Source organism: Patella vulgata, chromosome 6 (assembly GCF_932274485.2).
Source record: "Patella vulgata chromosome 6, xgPatVulg1.2, whole genome shotgun sequence".
Taxonomy (NCBI): Eukaryota; Metazoa; Mollusca; class Gastropoda; family Patellidae; genus Patella; species Patella vulgata.
The window spans coordinates 19,953,774-19,977,149 of NC_065884.2; the positions used below are offsets into that span (position 1 = coordinate 19,953,774).

Here is a 23,376-nt window from a genome sequence, read left to right on the forward strand (position 1 = left end):
TTATTATATGCGTTGCAACCCATTTGTGGCATTTTCTAGGTTCCAAATATTAACGATTTAGCTCCTTTGTTTAATGTTCTGCAAATGACAATGGATAGGTTCTTTTAGCCAGTTCAGCCTTGTAAAGTTTAGGGTAATTTCATGGAATTGGAATGAATATGATTGAATCTACTATAGATCTTTATTAGATATTTAATAATAATGTATCATTACCACATTCTACTTCAACTTCTTCCTCTTCCTCTGCAATAATTTTATAGAACAACATAGCTGATTCATTATCACCAGGAGTATCATTGAGATATTTAAGAAGTTGTCTTTCTGCAATGCCATCATCTCTTTCTAAAAGTTCATCAAAAACTTCTGTGTCTTTTATGTCTATGGCTTGGAACACTCTGTTCCGGATCCATTCAATCCTTGGATCATCCATTTTTGTGAATGTTAAATATTAATAATGATCTAACGGGATCTCTGCATACTACCCAATTGGCCTGATATCAATACTATCACAGATAAGTAATTGTTCTCACCATTTTGTCAACAAGGCTGCTTTAGCTTTCTCACGTTGCTAATGACGCCAGTGTGTTAATACACGAGATATAGTCCCTAACAAAAAGGCTATTAAGATATTTACGAGTGGTTGATATTAAAAAAAACCCATAGAATATAGAATGAATAATTTATTTTGGTATTTTGTATGATACTTTTAAGTGGTACATTAAATGTTTGATATATTTCTTAGCATTGGAACTATTTTTATCACCGGAAATACAGGGACACAAATCACCAGTAGCAACGATGCACAATTTTCGTATTCTATTATATAACTTCTGACATGAACACTCTGATTAGTTTTTTTTATAGTATTATGAACACCCGCTATCTTTTCATAACTCTCTAACCCAAACCAATCTACCAAAAAGGTTGTTTTTTTCTTTAATCGAATTATTTATTATTTCGTTTCGTTTGGGGTTTTTTTTTTAAAGTTTAGAGTTATTTCCCCTGGTGTGCATTGTTACTTTCAGTTTAGTTTTTTAACACGTTAACGTATTTTTTTCTGGCGTTTATTTATTTTCCAACTATTTATTACAACTATATGGCAGCTCTATTTTTTGACAACCAAATTTATTTTGCGCTTATAAACGGTCTGCCAGATACGTTTACTACAAAGGTCATCTTGTCATTTGTAACTGTATTTGCACTTATATTAGTATTCAAAAGACGAAGAAAACATCATCATGATCATCATCAAAATAGTCAAATTTTGTTGAAAGAGTATGATAGATGTGCTTTCCCCAATTGTATTCGTTGTAAACGACGATCGGAAATAATGACAAGAGCAAGAACATTATTTAGACAAAATGTTAACGGAGTAAAACTGCTGACACTGGACGAACACGAAGAAATGAGTTGTCAATTGCAAGAATATAATACTAATAAAAAAAGAGATAGATCTATATCAAAAGGTGCCGTGCAGGATCCAGAAATATTTTACTTGCCACATATTGGCACTCAAACATTTTGGAATGTTTCAGAATGCCTTAATACTAATATTTTGACAGAAAATGTATTTCAAGGAATCAAAAGTGAATATGAAAGTGTTAAAATACATATTTCGAAGACCAATGGCAGTTCTGAAGTCAATCGTGGCAGTTGGAAAGTAAACAATACACCAAATGGAAAATGGTGTTTCTTCCATCTAATTGACCAGGGTTGTGTGACAAAAAATGCACCCAGGTGTCCAAAAACAATGAATTTTTTGTTTTCTGTCAGAGGTTTCATGAATAACACAGTTTTTGGAAATGCAGGGTTTTCTGTGATATATCCAGGAACACATATTACAGAACATTTTGGCCCAACAAATATTCGACTTCGCTGTCATTTAGGTAACTAATTAATATTCACTGATATCAATAGCAGAATCATAGTTTTCCTCTTGCATACAAGTAACTCACATCTCATTTACCACGATATCCCATGCATTAGTTTAATCATATCTGTGTATAAGTGTCATTAAAAATATTATTTTTGATATGTCAGTCTCATTAAACAGTGGGGGATCCAGCTGGATGGGAGCCCCTTGTAAATAACAGTAGATTTGAGGGTGTTTTTTTTAATTGAGTTGGGTTGATGTAGCTGATGAAATTAAATGTTATATTCAAGGCCAGATATTCACTGAAAATCACCATTGACAACTCAGTTGTTTTCTTGGTAGAGGTTACCGCCCCTTCCCCCAACCCACCATTCCCATCTCCATCCCCAATTATCCTGTGTCTGCCACTCATTAATTTTCTTCACCAAAATTTAATTTTGAATTTTCTTATTTTCCAGGCCTGCAGATTTCAGAAGATTGCTACCTCACTGTTGGTAATGATCAGTGCACTTGGAATGATAGGGAATGTTTAATTTTTGATGATTCTTTTCTACATTCAGCAACAAATTATGGAAAGAAAGAGAGAGTTATTTTGTTGTTTGATATATGGCATCCTGATATTCCATATTCAAAGAGGTTATTATTACAAGATATATTTTCTGCTGTCCCTCTTGACGGCTAATCCATTATTTTGACAAATAAACCATACCTCCAGATATAAATCTATGCAATACATACTACTCAATATGACTAGAGAGAGATATGAATTTCCAAATATATTTAGCTGAAGATTTTGATTGGCTCCACTGAAGACTTTATTCACTGTGTGTATTCTCTGGAAAGTACAGTTACAGACCATGACAAAAATTAATCCTTTTGAGGAATGTGCAGATTTTCACTGGTTGGTTTTTTTTTGAAGATTTTTGTGTTTAGGCCGTGGTGTGAAATGTCTAGCTAGTCTGCTTCTGTTTTTCCGTACCAGCAAATTTCGGGAGGAAAAAAAAGTACATCATCTAATTCTTCTGGTATGACTTTGTACTGCCAAACAACTTTTCTGTTATCCAATCTTTGACGTTTGGCAGAAAACGTAAAATAAATACGGGCTTACTTATCAACGTGCGATGGTATTTGAATTTCGCGGTGATTTGGTTTTAACAGATCACATGACATAGCTCGCCAATCAGACACACACGACGAAAAGTTCAAAAGGTCGTTTGGCTAAAGGTCACCTGCACTTTGTTTACGTTTTGTTACAAACAGTACATGGCGGAAGGATAGCTAAAACTGCATACCTATTTTGTTAAAAACACTGAGCTAAAACCTTTCACTGCGACAAGCTGGGAAGAATTAAAGGTATGTGCTAACCAGTGGATCAAATTAGATGGAAATGGCAGGCTTGTGCAGGAGACAAATGCTGATTTGCTTGACAAAGAAATCCAGGAATGTGCAGTCAAAACTCTCACTGGGGTATATTATTATTATACTTATAGGCTACTAAATACAGACTTCTCACATTCCACGTTACCAACGTAAACAAAACTGTGTATGAAACATTATCACGATTCCAAAATTGTTGAAGAAAGTGATGTTTAGAAAAAAAAAAAAAAAATGGTTAATTTGTAAAGGGCAATGGGATCATATCTTAACATTTTCTCATTTTCTTGCAAATGCAAACTGCTGAACTTGAAGATATCTAAATGCATGACAACCCAGAGGGACTACTCGGCCCAAGACCACTCAGACCAATAGTCCACTCAGTCAAAGACAGAAGACCACTATGGTAAAAACTGTGTCACCATGGGGTGAAATCCAATGTGCAGTACTCATATACCCAAGTTGTTATGGAGAAAAATAGAACCGAAATACAAGTGCACAGTGCACTTTCTTTTTTTTGAAAAAAATATGTATGAATTATTTCTGCACCAGACTGAGCTTGCATGAGTCTCCTGGCTGAAAATGTCGCTGCGGCCCTTGCATCCGCAGTCAAAAAGGGAGCATATTCTGTCGCATTCCTCCCTGGTTGCCTTACTATAGCTACGGAAATTTAAACCTGTCTTTTTAAAGTCTATTGAACAAATGACAGGGTAAGAGTGAATAGAGATCAAGCACCAAACAAAATTTTCAATGTGAATGTAAATCAAGCTGCATTACAGATAGATATACTTGTTACAAGTGAAAACTTTCTTGTATGGATTTGTGTATATTGTTAGAATATATTAAGTGACAGCCAAACATATGCTGACAGTGACATTGATTTTAATAGTGATGATGATATTGATGAAATTATGTGATTTTTATGAGTAGGCCTACACCTGTATACATGTATTTTTGTAAGCAGTTTTTAAATATTACATATTTTAAACATGTTTTACTTAAATGTACTGTACATGTCAATAATTTTCGTATTATATTTTGTCACTTTATGCTTACTATATGTTTTTATTTTACTTTTTTATTCTAATTCATGGTGCAGGCGGAGGGACTGACAAGGCACAAGGACAGCAGTCTAGTCGAGGTCCCGTGTATACATTGGTGTGCATGTAAAAAGATCCCCTGGCAGTTGGAATTTGATATAAGCGTAGGCCATAGTGCTGTGCCCGGGCAAAATTTCCGTCATAGCACACTGTATGGCATATGCTCATCTTCATTAGCCCAGTACATGTATAGGAGCAGAACAGTAGTACATTAAACCCCATTTCACGTCTAATTCATTTTACTAGAACCATTTTACTTAGGTACATGTAACTGTTTGTTTTTCTCTTATATGTACTTTTATTTACTGGTTGGTATATATCTTTTAATTTTGTACAGTGTATATGGGCAAAAGACCTGATCTGTGTGTAAATACATGTATTCTGTGAATATAAGAACCTGAACAGCACATAAGAAAATGTTCTCCAGTATTAATACATTTATAAATGATGACATTATTATTATTATATACATTTTTCATTAATACTAGTGGTGTATGGTATTGTTGTGTACAGGAAATTTATATAATTGCATTTGTTTATTTTTTTTTTTAAATAAATGTACATATACTCACTTATAGGGGGGTCGGGTACCCGAATGGGTAGCATGTGTGCACTGTATCATAAGGTCTGTCATTGAGTGCACTGGGGTGGATTAGATTCCATGGTTGTACATGACAAGGGGAAGGGTTGCCTGTCCAACCTCATGGGTTTTCTCCGGGTCCTCCGGTTTCCTCCCACAGCTAAAGACTACTACACGCAAGTCAATTATTGGAATAAAATTGAACCATGTGTTAGTCCCGAAATTAACTAGTTTGTGTCGAGTGGAAAATTAACCCCATTTCTCTCTTTATATAATCTTATAATAAGTCTATTGTTTTCTTTTTTAAAAAAAATTGTATAATTGATGAAGGTGAATTATTAATTGTATCGATCAGATCACATGGTATTATTATTTTTGTTTTTTTCTTAACATTATATATAATTATAAGACCGAACCAATATTTCAATCATGCCAAAATCGTTTTCATCTGTATTTAGTATATATATCTCTCTTGGATATTGTTTCACTGAAATAGTTTTGAAAAAATACTTGTTTCCAGAAAATAACAAATTCATTCAATCATTGCCCGCGCGCGATTGGTGCCATTTCCCTATTATTGGCCATATTTATGCCTCAGATCAGGGGTTAGTCGTCTTCACCGTGTCAATGCAACATTTATATAACAGCTAGGTGGTATTATCCTGCAATCCCGGCATATTTGCAGATAAATTCTCTCTGACAAATGTAAACAAGCCAACGTGTTGCTCCTTGTAAAAGGTATTCCCTGGTCTATTTATGGCTATTGACCCGTGACCCTTTGACGATCTTATGGATACACTTGACATATAGCAATCTGAACGACAGACTCACCCTACCTGCACCCTTTAATTTTCGTACGTTAGTTACGTACGGACATATAGGTAAGCGTTTTTTCCATCCACTGGAGCCAGGTATTTTGACGTCATATGTGGATTGTGGGTTAGAATAAGGGTAAGGAATGGCCCAGGGTTAGGGCTAGCCCTGTCTACATCTCGAGACTCTGACGAAATCTGCGGGCCACAGCCCTTACCCACAATCCACATATGACGTCATAACACCTGGCTCCAGTGGATGGAAAAAACGCTTACCTGACATATAGTTCGAGACGTAATTCTAATGCAAGACGTATTGTGCAATGCATCGGAAAAGAAATGTATGCTACAGTGACGGCCTACTGGTTACTTATGTAACAAAGCTTCAGATTTTCGGGGCTAAATCACAGCCTAGTTGTTTTAGGAAGCAAATTTATGGTATTTTGGGTGTTAAAAGTTATTTACAACCCATAAACAATAACACCAGAATAATGATGAAATGTTTCAGATCCTTTAAGCCGAGCACCACCTAAATAAAATAAATGTATCATGAATGGACAGTGGAGGGGTATCTCCCCATAAAAACCAACATGTTTCCTTGATAATTTCCTTAAGCTTTAATTGTTACCCCACTAAGTCTATTTGCAGGAAAGGAGCTAGACTGGTAAGTTTTGTGTTACTGACTTAACCTCATCCTTAAAAGGAGGCAAGTCGCTAATTCAATATCATCCACAGTCCTCGATATTGCAAACAAGACTTATTGGTCAATTTAAATCAACATTGATTTTATTATCTTACAGTGAAAAGATGGGCCTCTGATATCCAATACTTAAAGAGTTTAATAAAGCGTTGGTCATTCAAAAATAGATGATGAAAAAATTTCGCAGCTAAGTTATCATTGTTTATAGTTTTGACAAGATGTGTGCACAGTGGTAACCAAGGAACTGGTATAATCGGGACTTAGCCTCGCTTTCCCATTTTTAAATTAAATTTGTAATCTAGTTAAAATGTCTAATTAATAGTTTATATAACATTTCGGGCCTAAGGAAAAACCTGCAATAGGCAGAGTTAGCTCTTGCGTAGTGTATGTTTAAGACAAGATGAACATGTTAAAATTGGCACATGTATCGCATGCCAGAATGCTTTCGAGCGGCATTTGTAATGAAGCGACTTGATGAACGAGGCTAAACATACCCTACAGCCACAGGAGAATACTACCGGTGTAGACTGCAATTACCAGATGGAAAAGACTGTCATTCAGTATGGATTCTTGGCTTATTTCGCTGAACATAATTAATTAGAAATTACAGTAAAAACAGAAATGATTGAATTTAAATCAGTTTATATACTTTCATAATACATTATTATATGCGTTGCGACCCATTTGTGTCCATTTCCATGGTTAGTCCACAATTTACCTAGTTTGTGTCAAGGTTAAACCCCATTTCTGTCTATCTCTCCATTTCCAGGTACCAAAGAATAGTGATTTAGCTCCTTTAATCTATCTATTGGTAATCTGATTTGATCAGCCGTAATTTGCTTGGGTGGTGCTCAACATTTTGCAGTGGATTTTATCGGGGTCGCTTCTGAGCAGATCTAGCATCTGGTGGGAGTATCCTTCCACTGAAAATGTCTGGCATTGTCCATTCGTGATACCTAGGATGGTGCTGAACATTTTACACTTGGTGTCATTGGATTCGCTTCTGAACTGATCTAGGTGGTATCTGGAAGGGTTACTCAACCACTGAATATGTCTGACATGTAGCCTACCATTCTTGATACCTTTGGTGATGCTGAACTGAACATTTTGCAACAGGTTTCACAGAATAAATATCAATAGGGTTCGTGGTATATAGGCTAGAGTTAGCGTATTGGTCTTGAACAGGATGCTAACAGCGAAAAACATTCGCGTCGCCCCTGTTGCAATTTCTGATTTTTATTTTCATTTTCCTAAATTCATTTAGCTAAATAAATAAAACCAAGAAAGACTAATTGATTCTGAATATTATAGAAATATTAATCCAGCTGTGAAATCTAATCTGGAAGCCATCCATGGAGATCAGTCAGTCCGAGGGCCTCAATGGCACCAATCGTCATTTCCACTGAAATTTATAATGGTCTCTATCCGAGGTGCAGAAATAGTGAATCAAACTACTTAGTTTCGTTATCTCGTCATGTTACGCATTCTGTAAATTACCACAACGGGGCCCCATCAAAACTAGTTGGTTAGAGGGCCTAGAGCTATCCATGTACCCACCCCCGATAATTTTAATACGGGACTTATTACGGAATTGTGAGTTAAAATGGAAACCGACATCAGAGAAGATTGGATACCAGCCACAATCAGTCGATTACCAGCCGGGTTAAATGTTTCCCCACACACTGTTGAGAGCCAACAAAACAAGAATTGATCGATAGTGCATATGAGGTCGATTGGTTTTTAGTATTTCTGGATTTGGTTGGAACAAGGGAAGATCAGCAGGAAAAGAGGGCAGAGTATATTGTAATCGGGGCAATGGGAATATAATGACATTGACGTGAGCATTTCCTTGAGAATTCGAGGGCACTTTTTCGGAAGGGAGGGCACATAGCCCCCCCCCCCCCCCAGAGGTGTAGTCGTGAAATATATATTGGGGGGTCCGCAACCCTAACCCTAACCCATTTTTTAAAACCCCTAAAACCTATAAACAGACACCATGTGGCCATGCTGTCTACCAAGACACCGCATGCAAAAGCATAATTATGGTTACGTTGCTGGCTGAGCTGGCGGTAAATATTTGGTTTAGGCGGTTATGTTTTTGGGTACCTACATGCGATTCACTCTGATAATTGGCAGAAAAAAATGAACAAAATATTATTACTGACAGGCAAACTAGACACAATTTTATGGAACACAGATTAGATACTTTTCGCTTCACACATGTTTCCAGGATGATTATCTCGGTTTTATTTTAGCAGTATAAACCATATTGGGATGTCTACTATGTAAATTTTTTTTTTTGGGGGGGGGGGGGGGGGGCCAAGTATATTCAGACACCCCCCCCCCCCCCAGAAAAACAATTGGGGGGGGGGGGGGGCGGACCATGGCAGCAAATGCCATCGGATTTGAAGGTTTACTTGACTGTCAGAATCATTTCCGGTTACTTTTGTTTTTTTCATTTACGCCACGTAGGAACTCGATATTTACCCAGAGGCACGTTAAAATAGGCCCTCAGGTCATAATTGAAGTTACAATGATCGATCTGAATAATTTTTGACGAGATTTTAAAAAAAAACACCCCCCAAAAACAAACGCCTTTTTATATCGTGTAGCCTATGTCTTTGACTCTTAATCAGATATCTTGAAGAATCGGTAAGGTGTAGAATTTAAACTCAGTACATGTAAGAGCTTACAGTTTTGAATAATTGCTTAATTGTTGTAAAGAAATGAAATGAAATGGGGTTTAACGTCCTACTGTTCTGCTCCTAAACTGGGCTAATGAAGACGGGCATATGCCATACAGTGTGCTATGAGGGAAATTTTGCCCGGGCAGTGGCGCTACAGCCTACTCTTATATCGAATTCCAACTGTCAGGGAATCTTTTACGTGCACTCAATGCGCACACGGGACCTCGGTTTTTCGTCCCATCCGAACGACTAGACAGCTGTCCTTGTCAGGCCTTGTTGTAAAGAAGAACACTGAATCCTGACCAATAGTTTCTTTCATGGATCACTCACAAGCCCGTAAAAAGTTTCGCCCCCACCCCTGTGAAAAAATTGTCCGTCACTTTTACAGCACCCCTGAGAACACCCCCCTCGTTTCTCTGAGCTAGTTACGACCTAGATAACAAACCTTAATCCTCTCAACCCTCCGTGTTTCGAGTTAAGAACTGAGACCATGACCTATAACGTTGCAGCTCCGGGAGCCCAGGCAAAATTTGCTTTATAGCACACTGTATGGCGTATATGCCCAACTTCATTAGACCATTTCATTTCTAATTCATTTTACTAGAACCATTTTACTTAGGTAATTACTGTTTGTTTTTCTCTTATGTACTTTTATTTACTGGTTGGTATATATCTTTCAATTTTGTACAGCGTATATGGGTACAAGACCTGATCTCTGTGTAAATACATGTATTCTGTGAATATAAGAACCTGAACAGCACATTAGAAACCGTTCTCCAGTATTAATACACTTTAAAAAATGATGATGTTATTATTATTATATACATTTTTCATTAATACTAGTGGTGTATGGTATTGTTGTGTACGAGGAAATTTATATAATTGCATTTGTTTATTTTTTTTAATTTCTTTCTTTAAATAAATGTAATCTTATACTCTCTTATAGGGGGTTGGGTAGCCGAATGGGTAGCATATTATAAGGTCTGTCATTGAGTCCACTGGCGTGGTTTAGATTCCACTGCTAAAGACCACTACACGCAAGCGAATTATTGGAATAAAATTGAACCAAAATTACCTAGTTTGTGTCGAGTAGAAGTTAAACCCCATTTCTCTCTCTCTATACTCTTATAATAAGTCTATTGTTTTCTCGTTTTAAGAAAATAGTAAAATTGATGAAGGTGAATTATTATTAATTGTATCGATAAGATCACATGGTATTATTATTTTTGTTTTTTCTTAGCATTATATATAATTATAAGATGGAACCAGTATTTCAAGCATGCCAAAATCGTTTTCATCTGTATTAAGTATATATTTCTTTTGGATATTGTTTCACTGAAATAGTTTTGAAGAAATACTGGTTTCCAGAAAATAAAAGATTCATTCAATCATTGGTGCTATTTCCTAATTATTGGCCATATTTATGCCACAGATCAGGGGTAAGTCGTCTTTACCGTGTCAATGCAACATTTAACAGGTGACATTATCCAGTAATCCCGGCATATTTGCAGAGAAATTCTCTCAGACAAATGTAAACAATCCAACGTGTTCCGTATCATAAAAGGTATTCACTGGTCTATTTATGGCTATTGACCCTTGACCTATGACGATCTTTGCTTTTATGGTTTCTGATTGGCTTAGAATTTGATTTTTTCACCGGATTATGGCTACACTTGACAAATATAGTTCGAGACGTAATTCAAGTGCAAGACGTATTGTGCAATGCATCGGAACAGAAAAGTATGCGACAGTGACGGCCTACTGGTTAAATTATGTAACAAAACGTCAGATTTTCACCCGGAATTTGCTGGGACGAGATGAAACGATTTTCGGGGCTAAATCACAGCCTATTCGCCCCTAATGGCTACTGATTGGCAGGATTTGTTAAAATGAAATGCTGCCGATTTCAAAATGGCCGGCGAGTTTTACCAGAGATAAACGGAGGGTAAAGTTATGGAATGGAATCGGGGATGATATCCAAAAGTCCAATTCATGAGTTAAGTCTATGGAGCTAAACCAACATTAACAGAAAATATGCGTAAAATTGCAAAACCCTACATAAATATTGCAATTTCGCCAACTTTTTCATCTTTGCCATTTTAACTATCAGAAATTTTTAATTGTAATTGGATGCAGGTGCAGTGCGAGTCCTGAATATCAAGATCCCCCATGTACATTTGTACATGTCTACTGCTTTCGGGACCCATTCATGCGATTTTATACCCTTGCTGTTTAACTTGCAATGTCTGTGTATATTGTGTTTTTGGAACAGAGACTGGTCGCTAACCCTTTAAGGCTCCGTCAGTTCAAGTCAGATCGACATTCTTCTTTGAACATACTGCATCGATTTGGTGAATTAGATTTTTGGATTTCATCCAACAACATGGACCAGGGTCAGATCCTGGTCCATAGTACGATCGTACTTGTTTATATGGGTTTTATGTGTGTTTGGCATACCGGTAGTTGTTAATTTTGGACGATATTGAACTCAAGACAGTTTTCGACATTTTCGCTAGTTAGAAATCCGGAAATTAAAGGGCATTATGTAATTCATGGTTGTAGCTTTGACAAGCTGTGTGCATTGACCGAACTATCGTAATGGTCATTCCAAACCGTTTTAATCTACTTAAAATCGGTGCCATCCGATGGTATCGAGAGTTGATTATGGTCTTGTCATGTTAATTAATGTCTAATTATTAATTTACATAACATTTAAGGCTCAAAGATAGACCTGCAACAGGCAGATTTAGCCCTTACATAATGTATGTTAAAGGGATCAGCCGCAACAGGCAGCTCGTTCCAAAGGACTTGCACAGCAGGGTGGGTTCCTTATATTTTTCTCAGAGGATTAAAGATTGCTGTGTGAAATCTATAGAAACTAATGTACATGTATATTAAAGATAGGTTGCCAGGCAACAAAACATACGCCCACAGCAGCTATATCGTCCGGGCAGTCAACAAGAGTTGTCGCATATTTTTACTTTTTTCGGTAATGAAACATTTATAATACATTAAAATCTGATTAAGAGTAACAACTCATTAAGTAATTATCAGAAAACCATTAGAATTTGTAGTTTTTTTTATAAAGTTCTGCGCCATGCTAACGTTTAGCATACAAAACTTTTAACATCATGGATTTAGCTGTTCAAGTCATAAAGATTCATTGAAAATCAATATACTTGTTCGTCTCAAGACCTTAAACACTGTGTATAAATTTAAAGTCAATCGGATATTAACTTTAGCCTCTAGAGCTTCCACAAGATTTTTCGAAGTGATCAAGGGCCATAACTCTGGCAGTAATTATCGGAAATCGCTGAAAATCAATAGGCTTCTTCGTCTCATGGCCTTAAACACTGTATATAAATTTAAAGTCAATCGGATATTAACTTAGCCTCTAGAGCGTCCACAAGCAATTGTGGACGCCGGACCGACGACAATATACGACCACATTTCAATGTGGGCGTATAAAAATGGCCACAAGTTAGATTCAATTGATGTTTTTTTATTTAAGAAAAGTACTTTGATATGAAACTTTTTATATGTTGGAGCTTTAATATTTACTTTAGCAAAGTTCCAGATAAAACTAATATTATTTAGATACTTCGATAGGCTTCTTTGAGTCAATAATTTATAAAAATTTATTAAAGCTTCTCTGTTTTCTTAACTAGAATAATAAAAACAAATTTCATACAGATAGGAGGATTAACTTGTCTTTCAAGCATTCACAAGGTTCTATAAAGTGAAACAAGGGGCATAACTCTAGAAGTAACAAGTCATTCACCAAAGGAACTCCCCACACCAAGTTTGAACATTCTACCTCAGTTAGGAGAGTAATTGTGTTTCAAGGTCTCGACCAATCGAATTGCTTAACGCCCTACTTACCCTGCGCAGAAAATGTTCACTATCGAACTTAGTCAAGGTATTGATGTAATGAAACTAACATGAAGTTCTCTCACTTAATTAGAACTTAAGTTATCGTGTCCCAAAGCATCAACCAATCAAATTGCTTATCTCTGCTTACCCTAAGCAGAAAATACACATCTTCGAACTCCATCAAGGCATTGACCTAATAAACCCATTTTAATAGTCCCCTGCTTTCTTCAAAAGGTGGGGGACAATAAACAGAAATCGTTGGAATAAGACGAACTTCTTTGCTTTATTAAGGGTTGTTTCACATTTATTAGTTGTAATGTTCAGATGGGACAAAAAACAGGTCCAGTGTACACATGGGCATGCCGTGCACGTAAAAGAACTTTTGCCAGTTGGTATTCAAAATAAGAGTAAGCCATAAGCACACTGTATGGGGTATGCCCGTCTTCATTAGCCCAGTCGGAGCAGAACAGTAGGACCAACTCCATTTTATTTCTCATATTTTCATATTTATTCTTTTGTTGGTAATGGGAGCATTTACAAGACACTATATATATATTTCCTACAGATCAGATTATAATTATAATCAAGAGAAATTGTTGAAATTCGATAGGCTTTTCTGTTTTACCAATTTAAATAATGCTTATGAATTTCATAAAGATTGGAATTGTATAATTTTTGTTCTTCTACAAAGTACAAAATGAAGCAAGGACCCTAACTCTAAAAGAAAATTGTTAATGATCAAATGATAAATGTAGCCTCAATCATTTTAACGAGCCAATTGTTGATGGACGGATAGTCATTAACATGTTGGCGTATAAAAATGCTCATTATGGTACAGGATATAAAAGACATTGATGTAGTTAACCTATACACCAGGTTTCATCAATGCCTGTCAATTTAAAGCAGCTGTATTGTATTCTAAAGTCTCAACCAATCAAATTGCTCAACTCTGCATAGCTGAAGTCATTCAAGGCATTCACATAACAGATATACTAGACAAAGTTTGAATATCATTCTATCTCAATTAGAAACACTGGGTAACTTGGTTCTAAAATCTGTCAAATTACTCAACTCCGCTTACCCTAAGCAGAAATTGCTCATCATTTAACTCAGTTGTGACAGTCAAATAACACATATCCTCCTTCCTACATGTACATGTACATATATGTTGATATTCCGACAAATTCCATGTTGATTTTACAAGCCCTTGAAAGAATGTGCGAACTATGTTAGAGTGTACATTTGTAAACCGACCAATACCTCCATTTTAAAAGAAAAAAAGAAGACAAAAGTAATTTTCAAAACAAATGTTCTTACATATTTTGTTCACATATACACAATTAAGATTTCAAGAACAGATTTTAATGGTACATGGAAAATTAATTACAATAATTGATCATTTCCAATCATTATTAGCCCTTGATTGATTTCATCAATACCCAGGTGTTTTGAAAATAAGGTATGTTAACGTTTCCATTCTTAGCCTACAGAAAACATTTGTGTCGAAAGGTAATCCCAAATTTAAAGCATTCAAATGTATAATCAAAAAAGAAAAACAGCACTAAAACAAGATACAAATATATATTGGAGTTTTTCGTGATTTTCCTAATATGTTATTAAAAAAAATCAATAATCGCTCGATAGTGTCCACCAGCTGAATTAATTTAATTTAAAAGATACAGATGACCAGATCATAATTCTAAATTTCAATGGTTAATAAGCATATAAAAAAATTAACTCAGTGGTATATATAACTTTGACTAATGTCAGTTGGCAACGTTTTAAATATGTACCACTGAATTCAGTTGTAACTGTTGTGATGGAACGATTCTTGGTAAAATGGAGCAATGTTTATTTACTGTTATAAATTTCTTGTAGCAGTTCCGGTTTAAGATCTTCCCACTCATTCAGTTGAACATATTTGCTGCTTCCGTCACAAATCGCTTTCACACCCTGTGCACTAGAGGCATACACCATTTTCTCTTTAATTTTACAACTATCTGGTATGCTGTTAAACAAAACAAAAATTACATAATTAGGATATTTAATACAAGGGAAGAATCACAACAAAAGACTTGTTTCATGTCAGTTTACCAACCTTCCAAGGAAGTATTTAAGTTTTTGTCCAATTCTTCCTTCCTGAAACACCATTCATGGCAATGTCTGTGTAGATGACAGGTTTGTTGTATCGTTTTTTTCAGGAGTGTATCTTATGCTCTCCCGGGATTTTCAAAGGACGAGGCCTGTACGTACAAATGCTTATTTTGTCAGACAGCCTCAGTCGGATTTTCACGAAATTCAAACCCAATCGTAATTACATGTACAGTATGGTGTAGCGGTGATATATTTGAACGTTTTTTAAAATCAAATAAAGATAGGTTGCCAGGCAACGAAACATACGCCCACAGAGATATATCGTCTGGGCAGTCAACAAGAGTTGTTGCATATTTTTAATTTTTTTGTTTTTGGTAATGAAACATTTATAATACATTAAAATCTGATTAAGAGTAACAACTCATTATGTAATTATCAGAAAACCATTTGAATTTGTTTGGTTTTTATAAAGTTCTGCCCCATGCTAACGTTTAGTATACAAATCATTAAACATCATGGATTTAGCTGTTCAAGTCTTAAAAATTCATTGAAAATCTCAAGACCTTAAACTCTGTGTATCAATCTGAAGTCAGTAAGTATAGAAAATTGTTGAAAATCAATAGGCTTCTTCGTCTCATGACCTTAAACACTGTGTATAAATTCAAAGTCAATCGGACATTAACTTTAGCAGTGTGCGAAATTAGCACTGGCCCGAACACCCGTGGCCGGTAGATTTTTGATCTGGCCAGTAAAAATTTAAAATTTTGTGGAAACTTTTAAAATTTTCAACCATTTTTATTCCAAATCACTCGAGAAAGGAAGATAAATATACACCTTTTTCTCAAAATATTATGTGGAAAAGACATTTTCCTTTGCAAGGTCACACGATCTGTCGTGAAACCGCGATGGGGTTCTCGATTGAAAAATTAGTCATGGCTCGAAATGTTCGCCTATCTTGTCGCCGAAAGGCGAATTTTACGTCTGCTGTGACAGGTAGCAAGAAAAACTGTTTTATGTTCAGTAAACTGACTTGAGACAACAATACTCATGTGTACGCCACGTACATTTAATTGTTCATTTCTAAATACCGCGAAAAGCCGCCATTTGCATTGTTTCCATTGCGCACTGTTGGACAAGTTACTCACACAGTTGGAAGTAGCCAATTTTATAACAATAAATTTCATACCATCCACGCTTGTTTTCATCTGTTTAACACTAGTTTATAGCATTATGAATTACTGTCTAAATAAATTAAAACGCACCCCCAGGTCATGTGACCTACTAGAGTAGTACTTATTCTACCATAACGACCCCACAGTAAATATCTGGAATGGAAATGCACACGGCTCGTTGTCTGGTGTATTTAATCATTTAAAAAATTTAAAACAATGTCCATAAATAAAGGCTATAAATAATTTACTAGAAAATTTGACAAAATCAATAATTAGGTCGGGGAAAAAATTCCATATATAAATATAATTTGTAGCGTACAGATAGACATGGATGTGGGAAAGGAATTCCACTGGGCGTTACCCGTTCTCCGCACGCGGTACATGTAAATATGCAGCCATGCACAGCCACAGGTGTCAAGTCGTGTTTTGATATTAGATTTATTACGGATATTTAAGAATCTGAATTCTACACCTCAACGGCGAAGTATTCAATTTAGCACGGAAGTTTGGCACCATGATACTTGGAGAAATTTACGTGGATACTGATTATAGAATTGCACGAATCTGGGTGTCGCCGAGGCAAAGCAGATTCGCGGACTTTCAAGAATTTTTAGGCATTCCCATAGGTTTCATATTACGATATTTATATGAACAATGTACGTAAAGAGTGTTTGGGGACCTAGGCCTACATGTATGGATATGTGTGTGATGTGACTGGTCTTTGATAATTTAGAGTTACAGGTTAGTTACTGAAGCGACATGTATGAAGAAAAGCTACATGTACCTGTGCAATTAATTCGAGGAATAAAACTATGGCACAGTTCTTATACCTTTGTTTATAAAATGGGTTGTTAAATATATATTATGCAAGAGCTAAATCTGCCTATTGCAAGTCTTTATTTAGGCTTCAGATCTTATAGAAATTATTAATTTGACCTTTATTTACACAAGCTCAAACCCAACCCTGTAGACCCTCGGATGGCTTGGAAACAGCTTGGATTTAAACAGTCGTCCATTTAAATTAAATCAAGAAATGATCGACCAAGCTTACATTTACTGTTAGTCATTCATTGACGTCACTACCGGAAACTGGGGATGGAAGGCATACCGTGCGACTCTAAGCCCTATACTACATGTATAGTCACTGGGAATGTTACTTAATAATCAAGAATATGTGGGTGGAGCGTCATCTGTCAATCAAACGATCAACATTTCTCATAGATGGTGCAGACAGAGTTGATGCCCATTTCTAGTCCAAACTTCCAACCGTGACAACTCTGTTCAGAATAAAGTACTTTGACTGAAATTTTCAATATTTCCTTTTTTTATCATCTATTTTTGAATTATTATAGTAAGAATGGCCAACTCTTTATTTAAACTATTAACTAATCTATCTTTAAACATACATTATGCAATGTCTATTGCAGGTCTTTCTTTGGGTCTAAAATTTTATCTAAATTATTAATTAGACATTAATTAACCTATTCAGACCATAATCAACTCTAGATGGCATCGCTCGCCTGCGATCTTTAGTGGATTGTCAGCCTTCCTTCACGATTTAATGGATAATCAAGACTATCCTGTTTATCGTACTGACTTTAGTAATGATGATCAAGGCTAGGCGGAAATTCAAACGCTTTGTTCTCGGTTCATAGTGGATCAATTTGAATGAAATGTTCAGCAAATTGGCTTTACATTATCTAGTTTTGTGAGGACTGCCAACTCGTTATCAAATCTCGGCAATCTCCCATAATGTATCTTTAAGTGAGGTAGTTTGTGGGGCCAATGTCCCTTTTTGCCCAGGGACCATGACCAGTGTCAGTCTACTCCTGACCAACAATTATTTCTGAGGAATGGAAAGGAGTTCACTGGACGAATGACCCATTCACCAGAGGAATAACAGACTCAACAGAAGAATTAACCAGACAAAGGACAAAAAGAATGACAGAGGTTCATCAGACCAATGACATAGGTAAATGTACAAATGAAAGAGAATGACAGGTTCACCAGAAGAATGACAAATCAGATGATAAGAGTCTCAGAAGAGTAATTACAAGCAGAATGGTAAAAGTTCACTGGGAAAATGACAAAGCTAATGACAAAGCTAATGACACAGGATCGCCAGACTAATGACAAATGACAAAGAGGTTCACCAGGTGAATGCCACGAGAATTACAGTTGGTTCTCTAGGCAAATGACAGAGGTTCACCAGCAGAGTGACAAAGAGAATGAGTATTGATACACATGTTCATCTGGCTAATGACAAACAGAAAGATAGAGCTTCAGAAAATGAATGACAAAGCGATTGATATACATGTAGGTTCAGGGCTAGAAATTTGTCATTTTTTGCGAGAATCTAAGAGGATTCTCATATATGGAATCTGCGCGAATCCTCCGAATCTTAATTAATAATACGGTCTAAAAAAACAAAATTGTGTTTATTGTGATAATCTATAACACCAAAATACAACAACAATGATAAAAAACCCAATCAGATGGAGTTTTTGGTAAACACTTAAATTGTGTCAAAAGTAATATCCAGAAAATGCCATAGTCAAAATAAGCTGATACAGCACCATGGCATTTCTTCATAGCACAATTTGTAGTCTTTTGTTCATCACGCAACTAGTCACGTAACTTGCAAAAGTTTTTATTCATTCGTCGATGATAGACAAACTGCACAATGATCACGTGACAAAATAAACTTCGGTACGACTATGATATAGCCTTCAATAATATTTTTAAAATTAAGTCTCTGTCAGCATGTATATAAAATAAAAAATCATAACGGAAAACGCTATTTAGAACTGGTTTATTGACCTAATTCCAACCAATATGTCACGTGTCATTGGAATTCGCCATTCGAGATTCTGTTGGGAAAATATCTACTGTTTCTATCTCCGTGTATTCGGTGTTCTATCAGGGGATTATATTCAATGCAAATTTAAATTTAACTAACAACTGGTCGGTGAATCCATCAATGTATGATCCAGTTATTATTTTAATACCTGGAATTCACACGGACGGAGCGTGGAAGATGCGCGATTCGCAAACCATGCCGAGATCGTCTTCATTCACCACGTGCGTATTTTACTGAACCTAGTATGAATTAACAGCAAGCTTGTTTTGTTTTTTTACCGGATTATCAAAATCACCGTTAAATGTGCTAATTATTCGGATTATGAACCACATATGACCAATTCGCACTAAGGTATGACTGTTGTTGTAGCCGACACTTCTTTATTAACAAGTAAGTAATAATTAACGCGTTGTAATATTAGACAAAAAAAGACAAGTAGATTGATTTATGATACCATGTGGCCGATTCATTGTTTTACCAATCGGCTAGATTAGACATCAATCGGCTAAATCCCACAATTAACCCTGACTGACATTCAACAGTTAAAGAGAATTTTCCGAGATTTTTTTTTTTTTTATAGATTCGCAGCGTAAGCTCTTGCGAGAATCCTTGCGTGAATCAGATTCGGAGATTCACGTGAATTTCTAGCCCTGAGGTTAACTATATGAATGACAAAAAGAATGACATTGACAGGGGTACACAAGATGAATAACAAATAGAAGAATGATAGAGCTCCAGAGGAATGACAATGAAAGTCTGTCATTCCCTACCTAGTCATTCACCTGGTAAATCTCTGGCATTCTCTTTGTCATTCGTCTGGTGAACCTACATGTATGTCATTCTCGTTTCCATACATCTGGAGAACCTGTCATTCCTTTTGTCATTCTTCCAGTAGGCCCCTGTCATTATCTTTTGTCATTCATCCAGTGAGCATGTCATTCATCCAGTGAGTCTCTGGTATTCTCTTCATCATTCTAATTCATCTAGCGAACTTGTTTATCCTCTTGAGCCAGTCATTCTAACAGGGAGCAGTGGTGGTGGCTCAGTAAGCAAGACGTCAGCTCGCGTATATGGAGGTCCCATGTTCGATCCCAAGTAAGCTCATTAAGATTTTCTGGCATGGTTTCCCCCTTCTTAGTGGTGTAGGGCGGTTGGCCTAGGGGACAATGTATAGTCGTTCCAATGGGACGAAAATCTGGTCCCATGTACACCCTGACAGTTGGGATCCAATATCAGAGTAGGGCGTAGCACCACTATCCAGAAAATTTTCGCTCATAGGAAACTTAAGTTTCATTGGTCCTAGTGCAGAAATGTAGGAGGTTAAACTCCATGCATTCTAATACATGTACAAACATTATACATTACACTCTCGAGTTCCATAAAATAACCAAAATGTTGGCATAAGGGATAAATTATTGTTTAGAAATTTCTTGTCATTCGTCATTCAGATTTAGATAGTCCCTGATAATTATTCATAACACGTCCAGAAAGTACCAGTAGTCCACAGACATCCCAAATTCTTTTCTATGGTGTAATCCCATGATCACACATTATTTTCCTGTGTAAGAATTGGCCATGTGATTCCAACTGGTGCCCCATTTGCCATCACACAATATTTTAATCATTTTCCATTCAATGAGCAACAAAATATTCTGTAGACTACAAAATATATCCATACTGATACGAAGCACTCACTTTTAATAGCTGTCACCAGGTAATTTACTTCTGTAACAAGCTACTTTCCCACTATCTCGCATAGCTAACTACCGGTACATGTACAAATGTAGTAGAAAACTTCATTTTGGTGAGAAAAACTTGTCAATAAAGGCAATGGAAGCTTACTGACCCTATTTGCTGCAGATAACTTCCAGTGACCTAATTTTGGCCCATTAACCCCGATTAAAAATGTCCCATGAACAAAATTTTGAAACCTGATATTTATAGTAATTTATAAATGTAATATCCATCAGTGATAAATGGGATGGCTAAACATTGTATAATTTAATTTTCCCCAAACAAACCAGTTATTCAAGTGATTATATTTTTTTCTCATTATTTGTTAGTACTGATCCATTATTTCACAGAAATGGATTGATTTTTTGATAGTACCGGTTTGAGTTAATTTTTGGTGGTATTGGGTGATTAAGGGAGATAACTGGAATAGCAAAACATTGATGCTTACATTTTCATTTAGTGAAGTCTTCGGTTAGTTTTTTCACAATAGCCCCGTAGCCTGGCCGTAGTAGTCAGGCCCTACCCATAGTATTTCCCAGTATTGGGTGAGTAGAATTGACATTGGGTAATTTGGGTAAATCATCCTGTCCCACATTTTGCACTAAGTTGACTAAGAAATGCATGGATGTGTTGTCTGCTGTACAACAATTTCAGTCTACTTATTTGTACTTTAAATGTTTATAACTTGACGACTTGGCCATTTTTATTCAGTGATGATGGGGGGGAACTAAGTTATGGGTTGTGCCTTAACCTTATGTATGAATATTCTGGTAATAATATAGGCCTATTTGGACATATTTTTATGGTGGGGCACCCTACTAATGGGATTAAACAGGGTGTATAAAGTTTAATTAAATCGGATATTAACTTTCGCCTCTAGAGTGTCAAGAAGACAAAAGCGGCGACGACAATATGACATTATTACCGGTATATTTGCCGGTAGTTCCGGTTGTCAATGGACGTTTTAGCCAGTTTAGTTAGTAGACAGACATTAAATATATTCAAATCTGGCTAGATTTTATACTCACAATTGTATCATGAACAACTGATCCTTTTTAGAAGTTTTATCCGTTTTGCTCAAGACAGGATAGTCGAAAAAAATGAACCTTGGGCTATTATCCTTGATGAGTTCAACCAAATCAGTGAGGGGGTCGCCGTCGCACTCCTGGCCTTTCATCAATTCTTTTTCTATACCAAAAGTTAACGTTTTCATTCCAGTATTCTCATCCTCCAGTTCCACTAACCTCAGCGAAACAAATCTGAGTCGTTTCTTCATTTTAAAATGTTCATATTTCAGTTGAATTTCTTCAGTCACTTTTACACCAGAACTCATCTTGTTATTTTGTAAAGACAGAACAAAATGTCAACCACCTTTTCTTTTCCAATCTCAGATCGAGGCTGAGAAACACGCTAGTATGGCGTTGTTATTATACACACCCTAATCAATGGACTCTCTACAAAATAAATAAATTAATGTAGTCTTTATACATAATCGATGTTGTATTGCTAAAATTTTGCTATAATAGTTGTGAACTAATAAGAACTAATAAACTTTCAAACCGTTCTAAATTCTGTTTCCCTTCGAACCTCCTGCTTTGTGGACGGTTTACTCTAACATTTCATTGGCCAGCTTTCACAAAATTTATATGGGTATGTGACTCACTGAGGTCGGAGGGGAAATCTCCATATATGGCAAAAAGTTATAGGAAGCGCCCATTCTCAGAGGAAGGGTGGGCAATTGTGTAGAGTCAGAGATATCACACTGACCCTTTGTAAATTTTCCCTTGGTCGCCACTACCACAGAGAGGAACAAAATAAGGATAAGTTAACGAAAATTCGATATAAACTTTGATTCACGGTCGATAAATTTTAAAACTATTTTTGAAATTAATTTTAGAAATTCTTACATCCACGAATGTAATCCCTTCTATTTATAGTCTTCTCTCACTTCCCCTTTTCCATCCAACATCCTTCCTATTGAATCCTATTGCGTGTTGTGTTTTGTTGACTTTTTGGCGTAGAATTGAAGAAAAGGGTTTGAATTTACATTTTCTGGCAGTTTTTGGTGAATATACATGATTTTGAGGCGGAAGGATAACAAAGTTCAGAGGTTGAAATGGATACGCAGCAACGCTGTTGAAATGAAAGGTAGCATAGTCGGTATTTCCCGGGTAGACTAATCACCGGAATTCACCGGAATTCATTTACAATCACCGGAATTCACCAAATTCACTTCTAAAATCACCGATTCGTCCAACAAAACTCACTTATTTTAATTGTATAATACGAGATGTATAGGAGATGTAAACACTACAGGGCTAGTGGTAATATTTAACCTCAGACCTAATCCTAACTCTAACCCACAATCCTCGGCAACAAGAACGTGCCCTAACCCTGTTTACATCTCGTAACCTTCAAGAAATCTGCAGGTGGCCTTGGTAAATAGATCTGATCATGTTTTTGAGTGAAAATACCCACACTGATCAGAAGTGAATATTTGCTAGGCGGCTACAATTA

The 23,376-nt window shown here is 36.2% G+C and overlaps 2 protein-coding genes and 1 long non-coding RNA gene across 4 annotated transcripts in view; 1 reads left to right on the forward strand and 2 right to left on the reverse strand.

Annotated features, from left to right (window-relative positions):
• The window catches only part of LOC126823476 (dynein axonemal heavy chain 10), a 60,082-nt gene extending 59,547 nt beyond the window's left edge, over positions 1-535 (reverse strand). The window contains exon 1 of the mRNA XM_050552343.2: positions 214-535. Coding sequence (XP_050408300.1) covers positions 214-430 — 217 coding nt within the window. The 5' untranslated portion in view covers positions 431-535. The remainder of the gene's footprint in view (positions 1-213) is intronic.
• A 479-nt stretch (positions 536-1,014) lies between these two features.
• LOC126824158 (aspartate beta-hydroxylase domain-containing protein 2) lies at positions 1,015-5,458 on the forward strand. The gene is made up of 2 exons (XM_050553338.2): positions 1,015-1,886; positions 2,332-5,458. Exons 1-2 carry the CDS (start codon positions 1,097-1,099, stop codon positions 2,553-2,555), a joined length of 1,014 nt encoding a protein of 337 aa, XP_050409295.1. The 5' UTR covers positions 1,015-1,096; the 3' UTR covers positions 2,556-5,458.
• An 8,833-nt stretch (positions 5,459-14,291) lies between these two features.
• LOC126823399 (uncharacterized) lies at positions 14,292-22,947 on the reverse strand. 2 transcript variants are annotated; one of them, XR_007681152.2, is made up of 3 exons: positions 22,767-22,947; positions 21,888-22,313; positions 14,292-15,007 (listed from the first exon to the last, which is right to left on the reverse strand). It is a non-coding gene; the product is annotated as an uncharacterized LOC126823399 (long non-coding RNA). The 2 variants fall into 2 exon arrangements; XR_007681151.2 differs by lacking the exon at positions 22,767-22,947 and adding an exon at positions 22,420-22,528.
• Between the last annotated feature and the right edge of the window lie 429 nt (positions 22,948-23,376).